The sequence below is a fragment of the Oryza sativa genome, chromosome 9, assembly GCF_034140825.1.
Source record: "Oryza sativa Japonica Group chromosome 9, ASM3414082v1".
Lineage (NCBI taxonomy): Eukaryota > Viridiplantae > Streptophyta > Magnoliopsida > Poales > Poaceae > Oryza > Oryza sativa.
This window is the reverse complement of record NC_089043.1, coordinates 26,374,426-26,390,083: the sequence shown is the minus strand read 5'-3', so window position 1 is coordinate 26,390,083 and position 15,658 is coordinate 26,374,426. Positions and strand designations below refer to the sequence as shown.

Genomic DNA, 15,658 nt, shown 5'->3' with positions numbered 1-15,658 from the left:
AGTGGCTGTTATGTAACAATCGACGTGGCTCGCCAGATGAACAATATGCAGCAGGAGCAAGACAAAATAATCATGTCATCCAGTGACAAGTTATCAGACTCCAATCAACATCATACACAAAATTGATGCATTTCCAGATAAAAATGTTGTGGTTGCTAGCTACAAACAGCTGCACTCTGCAGGCGCAACTTTGAGAATCGAAACTGAAAAATAACAAACTGAAGACTCAAGAATTGATGTACAAAATGGCCACCACAAGTTATCAGATTTATTTACCATCTCATGAATGTGTGCTTATTGCTTGTTTTGTCTACAAATGTTGATACATGGTCAAGAAATACTCATGTGAAGGTACATGTAGGAGGCTATTGTTTGGAACTCTCCTGCTCTTCTTGGTTGCTTTCACCACTTGTTCCTGCAAATCCCCGCCTTTCATCGGCAGAGGCGGTGATGACGGGCATCCAGATATCAGCAGTGGTACTCAAAAGGGATTTCACCTCTGGATCCGAGGCCATGGCAGAAGATATCATCTTGTCAACATTATCAAGCCTCGCTGATAGTTTGTCCAGCTCTGCTGCGATCTCTAACTAAAGATAGCGTTGAACGAAAACAAATGAGATGAGAAAATGTAAATAAATTCGCGGAAAGGGGATTAAACAGAGGTTGTTGCAGTTACCTCATCAAGCTGCTTAGGTGTCTGCTCTGGTACCTTGGTAACTTCTAGTCCTAGTGCTTCGATCTTAGCACGCAATTCTACTTCTTCCTGGTTGCTCATTGACTCCACCTGCATTTGAATAATCAAATACTAGTTACTTTCTCAATGATCATAGTCAAGCATCAAAAGACAATTGTCGTCTTATCCAAATCACAAAAAGATATGATGTTGAATAGTAAGAAATCAGAAATATCCTGAGGAACTGCGAGAAATGAATGTAAAGTAACAACCACATGCAATCCTGCATATAATGAGGATCCAAACTTCCAATGCTATAATCAATGAACTATACAGATTCAGATGCCCCAATAATGACAAAACATTACATGCTATGCAAAAATGTAGACACGCCTACAAACAGGACAGTCAGTGATGGGGGTACCAAGGTCCAATAGACTACAATACCTTGCAGATACAATGTTAAGTAGAACCCTCATGGAGAGGGCTAAAATGAACTAATCCTGTATGGCATTTCACTTGTCACCGAGAAGTAAGTGTTCAGTTAAGTGATCATGTCTATGAATGTTTTCATGGTTCCACACTCAGATTACCATGCAGTTTATAAGAATAAGACTACACTCATGAAAAAAAAAAGTTTGTAGTACTGATTCAGCATTTTGTATATTGTTCCTATCACTCATAGGGTAAACTGTTGAGTTTCAGATACCGGTGAATGGTCACTAGTTGTTTCAAGTGAGGTTATTGGCCCTAATATACATGATCATGCCGCTGATTCTGTGGTTCTATGGGAAATACAGCAAAAAGAAAAGGGATTCTATTGTTGTTGTTTTGTCTTGTCATAGCTTGAAAAATATGAATATATGAAAATAAAAGAAAAAGAGTTTCACACCTCCAGGTTGCAATGGGTGTAGTTGATAGAGTTCAGAGTTTTGAAACAGGGGCTGATATAGATCAGCTTGATTTAGATAGGAAATTTTGTTTGATTGCTAGAACGAGAAGGAATCAATCCCAGCCAATCACCAGTAGATTGATAGTTGGCATTGACCTTCAATCACCCAATGACCCAAATCAATAGCCCATGTTTCACTCTTTCAGATTCGTAAACATTACACAGCAGGGCGCGCAGTGCATAGTAACATAAAGCAAGGAATCCACCAGAAAGAGATTAACTACATCAACTCTGAGCCTATGCACTATGCTGCTATTTTGCTTCTCTCCCAGCCATGTCGTTGAGGTCGAATCCCAGGCCATAGGCCATGTTGCATCTATCCCCAAAACAAATTAACTAGGTTTACATAAATAATGGTATCAACCGAGATTGATATGTGATACTAGATCCGCAAAAGTAACAACATCCGCACGAAGCGAAGATCCATGTCGGCGAAATCATGAACCACCCCTAATCCAAAAACAAGAAATCGACAACAGATCGAGAGGGCGGCGGCGCTTGTACCTGCTGGAGCAGGTCGGAGAGGAGCTGGAACAGCTGCGTGTCCGGCTTCGCCTCCTCCGCCATCAAAATTTCCTTCTCTTTCGATTCCTCTTCCCCGCCGAAGCTGCTCGTTCTCTGTTCTTGCGTGCAGCAGGTTGGGCTCGAGATTTGCCTGGCTCTTGGCTTCCCCTGATTAGCCTACACGAGAGAGAGAAAAAAAAACATAAAAAAAGGGCGTGAGGTGTCACCGATCAGGACCCGTTTTGGGGTGATCCGCTTGGGAATTTTTTTAGTTTTTAGATTTTTTTTTAATATTTACAGAAATAATCTATCGACCAAAAAAAATTGCAGAAATAGCCCCTGCCGCCCTAATGGTGGGCGGCAAGCTGACGTGGCAGACGGTGGGTCGACCGCGCCGTCTGCCGCCGTCGGCCAAAATTGCGATTAGGCACTTGCCGCCCATACAGAGGGCGGCAAGGGGCTAATTGCAATTTTGGCCGCCCATAAAGAGCTTGCGGCCGTACTTTTTCATCTGGATCCCTTGCCGCCTTCACCCAGATAAAAAAAGTACGGCCAAAAGATTTTTCTATGTTATGTTAATAATAAATAAAGAAGTATTTATTGGTAAAACTTGTTAATATTGTTATAAAAATGTATTGAAGTTGGTTGTTGTGCAATTTCATATGTTAAGTGAGGTATTATTTTTGTACCTTATTCGACGTATTAGTACTCGGATAATTTATATAGGCCTATCGCAGTCTGGGTCGTAGAAACATTATATGGACTTAAACAAGGAGAATTATGTAACATGAAGAAATAGTAGTACAATTTGAACATGATATGACTATTTGCATTGCGGTTACATAGATGATATTAGATTCGAACTAGGAGGGAGGTAGTGCAATAGTTGAACACAACGACGATGTAGTAATGGGACAAGGAAGCATGACAGTAGAAATTTCAATATGCCAAGTTGTCCAATAATAGCTAACCCCTACGTGAGTGTCGGTGACATGGGGCCGGGGGTATCGTGACTAGAGGCTTGGGTAGCCGCGGTCACCCACGTGGCCTGACCTCCTCGGGGGGGTCGGGCCCGAAGGTGACGTGGCCACCCCTCCCTCTGTCTCCCCGAGGGGTCGGGCCGCTCCCGTTTCGGCCCCGAGGGCTGGGGTGCCCCGACCCCCTGTGGTTTTGGCGCCACGTGTGTGGGTTAGGTGAGCACAGCGGGGCTCACCTAACCGCATTTATAGCAGGTTGGACGAAGTGCACCACGCCGCATTTAATGCGGCGCAGCGCATGCTTATCCGATCCGTGACCGGTCGCGGTGTGTGACCGGTCACAGACCGGTCAGATCGCGGGTTAGGTGGCAATAGGCGGCCTGTCACACGCCTCGCCCCGTCCCGTCGGAATGATGAGAGCTTCCTGGCTCTCGTCCCTAGCCGGAGCCGGCGTGCTAACTCCTGGAGTTGGTATGTCAGTCCCGGTCAGATCCATTCCAGGCTTCAACGCAAGTATGGCAAGGAAGTCGCTGGCCATTAAATGAAGGTTGAAATGGGCGTCCACCGGAAAAGCGGGCGAGTGGGGCAGGAGGCGTGTGCTCTGCTTGTCAGAGGTCACTTCCGGCTATAGACTAGCCCTCATTGTAAAAAGCATGTTTCCCTTCTTAGGCAGCGAGAGGCCCATGTGGTGACCCCTAACCAGATAAAAAGGAGGCCCAGGCCTAGGGGAGAGGGGGATTGGGACTCTGGCGAATGGTTTCTAGAGCCTGAACTCTCTCTCGCTCTCCGCCTCTCTGTATTCCTTCACGCACAGATCCACCAGAACACAGGAGTAGGGTGTTACGCTTCTCAGTGGCCCGAACCTGTCTACGTCGCCCGTGTCTTGTGCATTTCCTCTCTCGCTGACGTTCCTCAGATCGAGGGCGAAGAACCTCACTTAGCGCCCCCGGCCGAACCGGCAAAGGGGGGCCTGCGCGGTCTCCCGGTGAGGAGCCCCACGCTCCGTCAGTGAGGATCCCTCTCCTCTCTCAAACCGCACTTTAGTAACCCTGTATTGCTCTGGTAGTTCAAGCTACACAACACGGCTAGGTGGAGTTAGAACCCTTCTGGTGTCTATCCATTCTCTGTATTGACATCTCCTTGGTGGTTCCTGGGAGGAAAGAATAGATGTAAAGCAAGCAAAGTTAATAAATGTTGTGAGAAAATAAGCATCTTATTATCAAATCATATTACTCTTTCATGCAATAAACATCTACAACATAATATCTTATTGTGTAAGCCAATGCAACGGTAATGTATTGATTCCAAACTAGCAGATCTACGTAGTTACCGATATTTACAATACGCACTTCTAGATTAGTACAACTAAAACCCTAAAAATATAATGCATTTATTCAAACAAATTTTTAAAGAATACACACTATTTAACTCAATAGTCACATATAGGATCTATGAATATTACCTGAAATTGGCGTCTGAATCCGGCAGGGCTTCGCCCCTTCTTCTCTTCTCCTCCCCTCTCTTCTTTTTTTTTCACTGGAATTGAGGAGAGAAGAATGAGGGCTGGGGGCTGGGCAGCAGGCCCTTTATAGGCAGCGAGGCCTGCCGCCCGGCCAGAGGGCGGCAAGGGGCCGCCTGCAAAATAGCCGGCCCCGACTGGCTTTTTTGCATTCGGGCCCCTTGCCGCCCCACCAGAGGGCGGCAAGGGTTTTCCTGCAAAAAACCCTCCCTCCGTCACCGCCCGTTCCTCCCCCGTTTGCCACGTCAGCTTGCCGCCCCAGAGGTGGGCGGCAGGGTCTATTTTTGTAATTTTTTTGGGCGATAGATTATTTCTGTAAATATTTTTTTAAAAAAATCTAAAACCGAAAAAAATTCATCCGCTCGGATCCAAGGCCCAACTTCACTAATGGGCCAGCTGTTCGCAGCTTTGTTGCCTTTCTTCCGCTTTGGGCCGTGACCGCGCTGCTTGCGGCCCAGCGTGAAGGCGTACATACAGATTTTTTTTAATTTTTATTTACTAAAATATTTAGAAAGTAATTGTTTTTCAAAAAGTATTGCAGATCTACCCCTAATGGCCGTTGTTGGGAGGATTGTATATTTGTTTATGACATTGCACGCGTTATAACAGTCGTGCAGCCTAACTCTAGTAGAATGGTAAGGAGGTTGTCTACAAAATAGTCAGTTCTCCTTCACGTAGCCGTTAGCATACGTGCAATGGTTACGTGCCATGTCATAAGTAAAATATTCTCTAAGATGACATTCTTTAAGAGGAGTGTATATATATACATGTAATACTTTGAAAATATTGTTTTTTAAAATATTTGAATAGATAAAATAAAAAAAATTACGTACACACACAGAGACAGGGTACTGCATCCGCGAGCACCGGTGGACGTGGGGCGCGTGCACCGAGCGAGTCGGTGGTGGTGGCGGCGGCCTGCGCGGGGTGAGAGACCGGGACGACGAGCGGAAGCTACCGTGGCGTGGCTCATCGGTGGGAGGGGGGCGTCCAAGGATTCGTTGCTTTGACCGGTGACAAACGCGTGTGCTTGAATCGTTAATATGTTGTGCTTTTATTTTTGTTGGTTTTGGGTCAAAAAGAGAGCCAAGTCATGTGCACCTACGTGTTATGCTTCCTCTTATTTTCGTGTTTCTATTTCGGTGAGATATGATGGAATTTGGTATATTAATTGTATCGCAAGTTTCTAAACACACCTAGATGTTCTTTTCTTTTCCTCCTTGTTGTCGGTAAGAGCAAAGGTAACATCTTACGGACAAAACAGAGCTGATAGTAGCAGAAATAAAAGGAGAGGACATGAAGCTTTTCAAAAGATATTTGTAGAAACGCCGTAGGTTTTTTTAAAGGGCTATGGACATTGATTTTAAGTTCCTTTTTCTTTGTTAAAGTATGTCAAATGACACCCTGTATAAACTATTAGCTTGTTTAAGAAGCTTTGTTTTACATGCGTCTCGTAATCTAAGCTATAGCCATAGGTGGTGTGTACACGCATATGTGATGTTTTTTTAGATTGTGTGAAAAATACATGCCATGCACGTAAATCACACGTTTGTGAGTGTGTATCTATTAATATACGCTCAATGGTAAAAATCCATGCCCTTGTTGAATTCTTACTAAAGCGCAACCACACGTGTAGTATTAATTGATAATAGGCTGTGTTAGGAGGTTGAGGTTGGGAACTCAACCTCCTCAGCGTAAAATAGAGCAATCCATTAGCACATGATCAATTAATAATTAGCTAAAATAAACTTGAAAACTGATTAGTATCATTTTTAAAAAAAATAACTTCCCTATAGAACTTTTTTTCATAAAAAAGCGCCATGTAAGCAGTTTGGGAAATGCGCATGTGAAAAACGAGGAAGTAAGTTAAGAATTGATACATCCGAATATAACTTTACATATCTTCGGAAAACATTCTTCTTTTATTCGTTATTGGTATAACTCTGAAAGAAAACAATTATTGTAGTTGGAGGCACTTACTCCCTATATGAAGCAAAATTTATGCAAGTTTTTAGTAGGATATGACCGACATTTCTACATAAATCTAGCACCTGCAAAAATCAGTAAACCTTTTATGTTAACATTAATATTAATAAACATCCCGATTGAGTCATGCTAGCGAAATTAATTTCTGGTGGGATTTATCCAAGATAAACCCTATTATTAGTTCTAATATCATTAGTTTCGTAGTAACACATACTCCTACTATGTTACTAACAAATGAGCATTGCAATTCATCTCACAGTAGACATTTTTTTATGGACGAGAAGAAAGTAAGAAAAAACAGAAAACCGCCAGTTCGCATCCAGATCACAACCAGAGGCGTCCAATGGCGGTACAATCCGTGCTGTCCATCCGAGACACGCAACCGGCGCCAGGAGATCTCCACCGTCCGTATCCGAAACCGCCAATCCAGCCGTCCATCCCTTACCCACCTCCCCAATAAATACCCTCGTACCCCTTCCCACCCCACACCTTCTCTCCTCGCTCTCTCTCTCTCTTCCTCTCTCGCTTCGCTTTTCTCCCCCAAATCGGATCGAACAAAATTCGTAAATTAATCTCATAAAAACACACACGAAGCGAACGGATTCGAAGAGAGCTTAACACGAGACGGCTTCGATCGATCCCGTTTTGGGGAGCTAATCGTGTGGTTTTTGTTGGATTGTTTTTTTTGGGTGTTAATCTAGGGTTAGGGTTTCGGATCTGGACGATTAGTCCCCAAATCCATCCATGAATGACCCCATGATGCGGCCACCGGCGCAGCAGCCGCCGCTGCAGTACCAGATGTGGCCGCCGCCGCCGCCGCCGGTGATGGAGTTGCCGGTGGTGTTCGTCGGGGTGAAGCCGGTGAGGCCGGCGTGGAAGCGGGTGGCGAGGCAGCCGGGGTGGAAGCAGCGGAAGGCGGCGGCGTCGGCGGCGGCGGTGGGGGCGAGGTGGGGCGGTGCGGCGGCGCCCCGCAACACGACGTCGTACCTGATCCGGGCCAAGCGGGCGGGGGGCGTGGCGTCGCTGGTGTCGCCGTGCCCCGTCACGCCGGCCGTGCTGCCGACGCCGCAGCTGTCGCCGGCGCGCGAGGTGGTGGTGGAGATGGCCAAGGAGAAGTGGGGCGTCGACGGGTACGGCTCCATGAAGGGCCTCATCCGCCTCCGCTCCCAGGCCGCCGACGCCGGTGGCCTCCCCGGCGAGGACTCCGGATCCGGCGAGAGCGACGTGGAGGAGCACGTCGAGGTGGAGCGCCGCCTCGACCACGACCTCAGCCGCTTCGAGATGGTGCAGCTCCCCGTCGCGGCCGGCGACTGCGAGGACGACGAAGACGACGACGACGGCGACGAGGCCCGCACCGCGCGGCTGGAGGAGGAGAACCTGACCCTGCGCGAGCGGCTGTTCCTGATGGAGCGCGACATGGACGACCTCCGCCGCCGCCTCCTCGCCGTGGAAACCCTCTGCCGCGACCGCCACCGCGACGGCTGCGTGGTGGACGCTGCCGGCGTCGTCGCCGAGGAGACGGTGCTCTCCGAGAGCGTCGCCGGCGCCGACCTCGCCGGAGTCGGAGACGACGACGGTGACACGGCGGCGGACGCCATGAAAGCGTGAAGCAGACAAGGGCTTGTACTACTCAACTGTACATAGGTTTCCGGGTTTCCCCTGTGCAGATGTTGATGTGAAGAGTAGGCAGAAGCAGCTTTAGCTTAGAAATTACTCTTCTTCTTTGCATCCTTCCTGTGGTTTAATCTTGATTTTTGTTATTACTTGTTTAGCAGCAGCTTGATCATCTCTTTGTAGTACTAGTTCGGTTCCATTTCTTCTTGTAGAATCAAATCAGCCAATGGATGATGATGATGATGAAATTGGGTAGGCAGGCAAGAACACAAGATGTGGGTGTTCTTCTTCTGCTCCTGTAGATCCCTCATCAACTACTCTCCTAGTCTCCTAGATAGATAGACTATTATCTTAGAGTATGATGTTAGTACCAAAAGATATTCAGTAACCTGCTCGGTGTATGCTATGAATTTCAAATCCAAAGTGTTTGTTTAGTTTGTTCATTGCTGTTCTGTGGGCACCTAAGAAAATGTTTTAGTTGGTGATAGGTAGGAGATGAGCAAAACCGGTGACAGAAGCCAATCAAAAGAATCCCTCCTCTTTGTTCCTCGGCGTTCTCGCGTTTGTGTGTTTGGTACTTGTTGAATTGAATTGAGAAATCGAAATCTCTCTTGCGTGGAAGAGAGACCGACTCCTGTACTACAACTACAAGTGATGGTGTTTAATGCCGTTCGGTTGGTCAGGCCCTGTCCCGGATAGCTCCATTTCTGTGCCGAATTGTGCCGCGCAGACGTGCAGCTGCACTGCTGCAGGGTTGGCAGCTTGCGAGATGGGAAGCATTTGGCATTTCGCGTTGCTGGGTTTGGGCTGTGGGAGACTCCGAGGAGAAGAGAAACTTTTTCGGAAAGCTTAAAATTATGTGAAGCAGATAAAGAGAAATTAAGATTACGTGAAGCAGCTAAAGAGAAATTAGATGGTGAAAATTTAGAGAAGCTAATAAAAACTTTTAGCTTCTAGTTTATTGTTTATATTCTACAACTATAGATTTTGAATCTGAGTGAATATTTGAATTGTTTGAGAAAGTTCATGGCAGCTGGACATTGTAGAAGAAGATATAGTTACCAGAAGCTACTCCAAACATACCATAAACTCCATGGCTAGTAGCTAGCCTTCGTTGCTTAGCTCTATAGAGAGGAGGAGAATATAGCATCTGGGAAAGCGTGGTTTTGAGGAAGATGCTGAAAGCTCTGACCGATCTAGGACCCTTCCTTGCTACTGTAGTATGATCTCTTTTGTGTGCTATCGGAATTTCTCTCTTTATTTTTTCATTTAAAGGAAAAACCTTTGAATATTCCTCTCCTCTGTCTCTTTAAGCAGCTCTGCTGCCCCCTTTGTGTTTAGCCACGAAGATTCTTGATTTCTTTCTCACATCTCGAGACCCTGCAAGCAAGAACACACCCGAACGAACCGAACACCCGTGGTGACACGGTCCCATCCCATGGCGGCAAAACGCATTCGGTGAGGCCTTGGGTTTTGGCCCGAAATGAGTTGACCCAACCGCATAGGAAAAGGGTAGTAGGATGGAAGTTATAAAGTGTAACCAAATGCTATACTAAATCTTACCACAGAAACAGAGCCACTGCTAAACGATGCTGTTTTTTTTAAAAAAAAATTATATGAAAATCGCTTTAAAAATTCATATTGATTTATTTTCAGAATTTTTTAATTAATACTTAATTGATCCTGCAATAATGAGTTGTTCCGTTTTACGTACAAGAGGATTCATTCCCAACCCACTCCCAACCAACACAACCTAAGTATGGTTTCCAATCGTTTTAAATTTTTTAGTTATATATAAAATTTGAATGTCTCAATTTCTATCAACACACGTTCATTGTCAAATAGTTAAATTGATAAATATGAAGGAAAAAAAAGTTCTTGCCAACTTAAAATCGTTCCTGTACGAATGATATCATTTCGGACTCATCTACGAGCGCTGAGCGCATGAGTGCGACCGCACTGGGGCTTCAACTTTCAAGCTCGCGTAATCGCGCTGGTTGAACCAACGGATCCGACTAGCGGCTACTCCAGCCGCAGCCCCACTTATTACAGGCGTACACAGCCACCTTCTCCAGTTGATTTGATTTTGATTAATTCACTTGTCGATTCCGGGGAGCGTGACGTAGCAAATTGACAAAACCAGTGGGCTACACCACCATGGTTATGCATTTTCGGATATAAAGTTTTTTCTTTTTCCCCTTATCCCTCTTGATAGCTGCATAGAACATAATGATGGTGGTAATAACTCTGTGAGCAAAACATTCTGAATGTCTCGCTGCAGGCAAGGCTTGTTTGTGGATGCAATCTTCAGAAGGGTTAAATCATGAAGAGTTATGGATGCGGTAAAAGTAGCGATAGGTTAACATGTGTCCAGAAGGACCACAGAATGCTGTTGTTAATGGAAAAAAAAGTTGACCTTATATATTTTTCCCCCTTGAGCGAGTACGCAGACAAGACGGTTGAATGATACTAGTATACTATAATTGAGAACATGAATTCAATACGAGTACATGGAATCTGAAAAAGAATGCACTGCTGTGTTAGACTTCCTTTTCTTTTGTAGATCACAAACATCACCATTTTATAGTGTTTGTTTGGTCAAACACAAGTGCAGAACTGCAAGTTCAATGCCGCGCACATCCCATTTACAGTGTCCAGCTTGCTAATTTTTCATGGTGCAAAAAGTCTTATTAATACCTGAGTAAAATTCGATAACTTGCCGCAATCTGCAGTTTTTTTTCTACCAAATACAAATGCTAGGACGGTAGGCAAGCCTACAAGGTAATGTTATTATTTTGCTGTATTATGTGGTGTTGGTTTATATCCCATAAATATGGGAAAACACATTCTTTGTTGTACACTCAACGCTTACAAGTTGATGAGAAGGGCATGGATTGATAGACTGGCAAGCCACGCCACAGAAACACCCTGATGGCTCCAAAGAGTTAGCTTAGAGAAGCAGGAAAATAAAGGTCAAGTTGTATATGGGGAACTAAACGTACCTGCAGATCTTGCAAGGTTACATTAGTTCTGTAGAGTCAGGCGCGATTTGTGCGCCTTCCAACTTGGAGAGCGAGTTCAGTGTCTATCTTAAGAGATATATCAAGTGCCTTTACAGAATGTGTTAATGCTCCACTGAAAAGAAAATCAAGAAATTGTTGAAATAAATGATTTGGAAGTTCAAGATATCAGGTTGTTCTTCTACAGTAAAACAGCAAACAAAAACAAAGAGCTGGCAATTAAAGTCGTATTACAAAATTGCTCTGAAAAGCAAACATATCTCAACTCAAACAGAAGGCAGTGCACATGATATCAGTTGACAAATGGAAATAATTAGTAGCAGTTAATAGAAACAAGATGCCGATACCTTGAAATATAGGTAACCCCCGTTTCTCCAATTTTCTTCACTGTGTCAATAGTCACATTTCCAGATGCCTGAAGCAACAGTCACATTTCATTGTAATTCGTCAGTTAAACAAGGGAATTCACTATGCAATAAGCCCTGCAGTCTACCGTTACATCATATTTACCCTAAATTCCCCAAGTTAATAATGAGTATAAATAAGCAATATAGAATAATAACAGCAGTTCAAGACATCATCAGATTATAAGGATCAATAAAAGTAAATTGTCACTTCCCCCACCCATGTTATGTAAATAACACTGCAGGAAATGTATGCTTTGCAAAGTTAAACCTGCCACACCTCAGTCTCAAATCTACCATTTATCAACTCCACGGCATCCTTGAGCATTGATACATCAATATCACCGTTACCAAGAGGGACAACCATATTATCCAACATTATACGAGTTAAAGAGGTATTGTTCTCAGCAGCATACTCCAATAAATCTTTTACTTCCTGAAGTGTTCTTGTCTCAACCTGATTCATAAAATGTAATCACTGTCAACATATGCACATTCTCATTTTAGCTTTTTTTTTTTAAACAAGAACGTAAGCACATTTCTAACTAAAGAGCCTGGAGAGAAAAATGTAAAGCTAAAACAGAATCACATGCAAACATAAGTGCATCGTTTAGATGTGATATATGTAATCACTAGATGATACCTCAACAGGAAGTGCAAGCTTTTCCTTCGCCAAGAATCGATCAACAAATTTCATTGCATTTGTTATGCCCCCAGCAACAGAAATATGATTATCCTTTATCATAACCATATCAAATAAGCCAATTCTGTGATTCTTTCCACCACCAATTAGTACCTATGCTTGTACAAGCACGATTAAAGTTGCAACAGAAGGAATGAAAAATAAGCCACAAGTGTTAAAGTGGCAAAAAAAAAAAGAGAGACAGGTATCTTACTGCCCACTTGTCAACGAGGCGTAAACCTGGAGCTGTTTTCCTTGTTTCCAGTATGCATGCTGGATGAGCAGCGTCGGCCATGGCCTGAATGTAATAAAAAAGTATGTTGCATGAAATTCATTCTCACATAACACACAACAGGGTATAATTATATTAATTTTTAGAACATAGATTAAAACCCAGCTTTTACATCCAAATCATATGTACACAGCCCACCAGGTTTAATCATACTTGATCTGGGAAAAGCAAGACATCAAAGTGGTTTACTGAAAAATCAGATCGGGAGAATCAGCCTTGGCTGATTATCATCAAATCTGGAAAGTGGTATGCATGTACCTATCAGGAAAATATGTAAGGAGCAACTAGAGTGGCTGTTTGAATAGTGAAACATGTCCAAAGTCCATAAACAGTTGCCTATGTTTCACTTCATCTGCGAAAAAGACGAACATCTTAGCTATCAACTAAGGTCACCAATCACCTTTGTCATTGTAGCAATTCCACTCATTCTTTGCATGAAATTGAGCACAACTCTTTCAGCAACAATAATGTTGCGAGCACAACCTAAATACAAATGATGAAAATGTGAAAAGTGTGTTAGACCTACCAGGTTAACACAATTCAAGAACTTAGGCACTACCAAATACAATAAGTTGTTTTAGGCAGAATACCATATACTCTCCCAAATTGCAATCCCTTATGGACATAATTTCCATCACTTTCAAACCATTCAACCTGTAAAATGGCCCCCAAAATGGTATTATCAATGCCATATATGAAATGTGCAGAATCATGCCCTGCCAAACAGCAAAATGAAACTATGAAGCTGATATACCTTCAATGATGGATCAACTTGCTTAAATATCATATCTGCTAGGCTTATTCCAGCGACAACACCATCCTCCTTTGCAATAAAGGTGGCTTCAGCTTTCACGTCAGAAGGTATGGTTGCCAAGCAAGATACATCCCCTGAAGGTGTAAATATGATGCCAAGAGTGTCAGACTCATACTGAAAGATGAGAACTGCAAATAAGTTCAAAGCACAGCAATAGTTCAATGTCAAAGATAGAAGAACTTAAGTAGCATTACCATACTAGATTGTTACTAGTACTATTTAGGAGACTACAGAGGGCTAAAGCAGAGCAGCCCACCTGAATATGTTCCTTTAGCTCCAATAGAGTTAATCATATTTGTAGGAATCTCCAATGATGATAAACTTATTTTGCTAATACAACCGCAGTGTCTACGTTCATGACTATGCTAGTAACTGTTAAAGAACTGAAGAGAAAAAACAACAGATATAAATGTACCCCAAACAAATTGATTGCATATATGGGATTGCAATTTACAGACCACCGCGAAACTTAGGCCCTCTTTGTTTAAGCTTAGGCTTATTAGTTTAGACTTTTAAGTCAGCTTATTGGCTTTTATGGTTTATAAGCTGGTGGATTTAATGTGCTAAATTTAGTGGTGGAGTCATACATCTATCTCAAATAGGTCAAAAAAAACTTCTCCAACCTAGTTTTTGGTTTAATAATGTTAGAGTGGCTTATAACTTTAGAAAAGTCAAATGAATAAGCCGCTTGTTTGTTTAGGCTTAGACTTTTCAGCTTATAAGTTGGCTTATAAGCCTAAACAAAGAGAGCCTTAACAAAGTGATCTTACAGACCAGAAATGAATACCAAAAAACAAATGTTAGTACTTAATTGTGCCTACACTACACTACACCACTACAGGAACAGGATTTGCTTGTGGTGTCACGGCATACACGACTGCTATCTACGTTGCGTACCTCGGTCGCCGGCGTCCTCGGATAGGGCGAGGTTGATGACGGCCTTGAGGTCGTAGGTGGGGTGGGCCGGCGGCGCCACGGGCACCCGCGCCTCGGCGGACATGGAGGCGGCGCGGGGGAGGCGGAGGCGGAGGCGGTTGGAGAACGGCGATGAGGAGGAGTATGAGGAGGGGAAGGAGACGAGGCCTCGGAGGCGTGGGGCTAGCTGCAGAACGTTGGGATTGGGCGGCGCGGCGGCGGCGGCGGCGGCGGGCATCGCAAACGCAGTAGCCGCCGGCGTCTGGGGATCAGCGCGACAAAAGAAGGGTGTGGGGAGCGAAAGAGGAAAGAAGCCGCCGCGCGTATTGTGGATTTTTTTTTTTGGTGGGGCCGATGGCTAGCTTCGCTCTCAACGAGTGAAAAGTGAAATCCCCTCATTTTTATTTTTATGTCACCTAAGTGGTTATTAAAACGTTTGGAAATAAAATGATAAGGTAGATAAATATAAAGTATATCCGACAAGGAATTCCGTTAATAACCGACCGTTTTGATTCTTTAGAACAACTCGATGAATTTAGTAGATCCTTTTAGGAGGCCCTCAATGACCATAGATCGAACCTATCCTATTTTTACAGTGCGATGGCTGGCTGTTCACGGACTAGCTGTACCTACTGTTTTTTTCTTGGGATCAATATCAGCAATGCAGTTCATCCAACGATAAACCAAATTCCAACTATAGAACTATGACACAATCAAACCCGAATGAACAAAATGTTGAATTGAATCGTACCAGTCTATACTGGGGTTTATTACTCATTTTTGTACTTGCTGTTTTATTTTCCAATTACTTCTTCAATTGAGAGAAAGAAAGAGAGTAGTAAGAATTCTCTTATCCCCATTTGGAAGGATACCATCCTTATAACTATCCATGACTGTTTTTGTCTCTAGCATGACCACTTGATAAAATGTGGAGGAAAGTAGGGGAAATGGCCGATACTACTGGAAGAATTCCTCTTTGGCTGATAGGTACTGTAACCGGTATTGCTGTGATTGGTTTAATAGGTGTTTTCTTTTACGGTTCATATTCTGGATTGGGTTCATCTCTATAGTAATTGGCACTCCACACTCCACAGCATGCAACTTAAAATTTAACTTCCCGTGGTTTAGTTTTGTTCATTTTGTTATAACTTATAGAACTCAGAATTTTACCTCGCATATTCGTGGAGTGATATTTCTTATATTACTGTTTATTATTATTTGTTAAAAAAATATTATTTACATGATATGTAAGATTACGAGTGATTTTGTTCTCAAAGGATGAATCGTCATCTCCCTCACTAAGCCG

General features: G+C 43.6%; 3 protein-coding genes across 4 annotated transcripts; 1 reads left to right on the top strand and 2 right to left on the bottom strand.

Annotated features, from left to right (window-relative positions):
• Window positions 1-110: 110 nt before the first annotated feature.
• Window positions 111-2,271, bottom strand: LOC4347804 (uncharacterized). The gene is made up of 3 exons (XM_015756361.2): window positions 2,130-2,271; window positions 677-784; window positions 111-587 (listed from the first exon to the last, which is right to left on the bottom strand). The coding sequence occupies exons 1-3, from the start codon at window positions 2,190-2,192 to the stop codon at window positions 366-368; spliced, it is 393 nt and encodes a 130-aa protein (XP_015611847.1). The 5' UTR covers window positions 2,193-2,271; the 3' UTR covers window positions 111-365.
• A 4,827-nt stretch (window positions 2,272-7,098) lies between these two features.
• LOC4347803 (uncharacterized) lies at window positions 7,099-8,668 on the top strand. The gene has a single exon (NM_001422937.1). The coding sequence runs from the start codon at window positions 7,356-7,358 to the stop codon at window positions 8,217-8,219; it is 864 nt and encodes a 287-aa protein (NP_001409866.1). The 5' UTR covers window positions 7,099-7,355; the 3' UTR covers window positions 8,220-8,668.
• Window positions 8,669-10,685: 2,017 nt separating this feature from the next.
• Window positions 10,686-14,658, bottom strand: LOC4347802 (nicotinate-nucleotide pyrophosphorylase [carboxylating], chloroplastic-like). Of its 2 annotated transcripts, XM_015757201.3 has the most exons (10): window positions 14,335-14,651; window positions 13,378-13,511; window positions 13,214-13,277; window positions 13,024-13,106; window positions 12,546-12,629; window positions 12,293-12,445; window positions 11,930-12,106; window positions 11,593-11,660; window positions 11,228-11,360; window positions 10,744-11,153 (listed from the first exon to the last, which is right to left on the bottom strand). In XM_015757201.3, exons 1-9 carry the CDS (start codon window positions 14,588-14,590, stop codon window positions 11,264-11,266), a joined length of 1,116 nt encoding a protein of 371 aa, XP_015612687.1. In that variant the 5' UTR covers window positions 14,591-14,651; the 3' UTR covers window positions 10,744-11,153; window positions 11,228-11,263. The 2 variants fall into 2 exon arrangements, with proteins under 2 accessions (NP_001409865.1, XP_015612687.1); NM_001422936.1 differs by having other exon boundaries at window positions 10,686-11,360; window positions 14,335-14,658.
• Between the last annotated feature and the right edge of the window lie 1,000 nt (window positions 14,659-15,658).

Coding starts and splice junctions, on each gene's coding strand:
- LOC4347804 (XM_015756361.2), bottom strand. CDS start 2,192: ATGGCGGAGGAGGCGAAGCCGGACACGCAGCTGTTCCAGCTCCTCTCC. Junction 785..2,129: donor TCTCCGACCTGCTCCAGCAG/GTACAAGCGCCG, acceptor ATTCAAATGCAG/GTGGAGTCAATGAGCAACCA. Junction 588..676: donor CACCTAAGCAGCTTGATGAG/GTAACTGCAACA, acceptor CGCTATCTTTAG/TTAGAGATCGCAGCAGAGCT.
- LOC4347803 (NM_001422937.1), top strand. CDS start 7,356: ATGAATGACCCCATGATGCGGCCACCGGCGCAGCAGCCGCCGCTGCAG.
- LOC4347802 (NM_001422936.1), bottom strand. CDS start 14,590: ATGCCCGCCGCCGCCGCCGCCGCCGCGCCGCCCAATCCCAACGTTCTG. Junction 13,512..14,334: donor CGAGGACGCCGGCGACCGAG/GTACGCAACGTA, acceptor TTACACCTTCAG/GGGATGTATCTTGCTTGGCA. Junction 11,661..11,929: donor ATGGTAGATTTGAGACTGAG/GTGTGGCAGGTT, acceptor CTGTTGCTTCAG/GCATCTGGAAATGTGACTAT.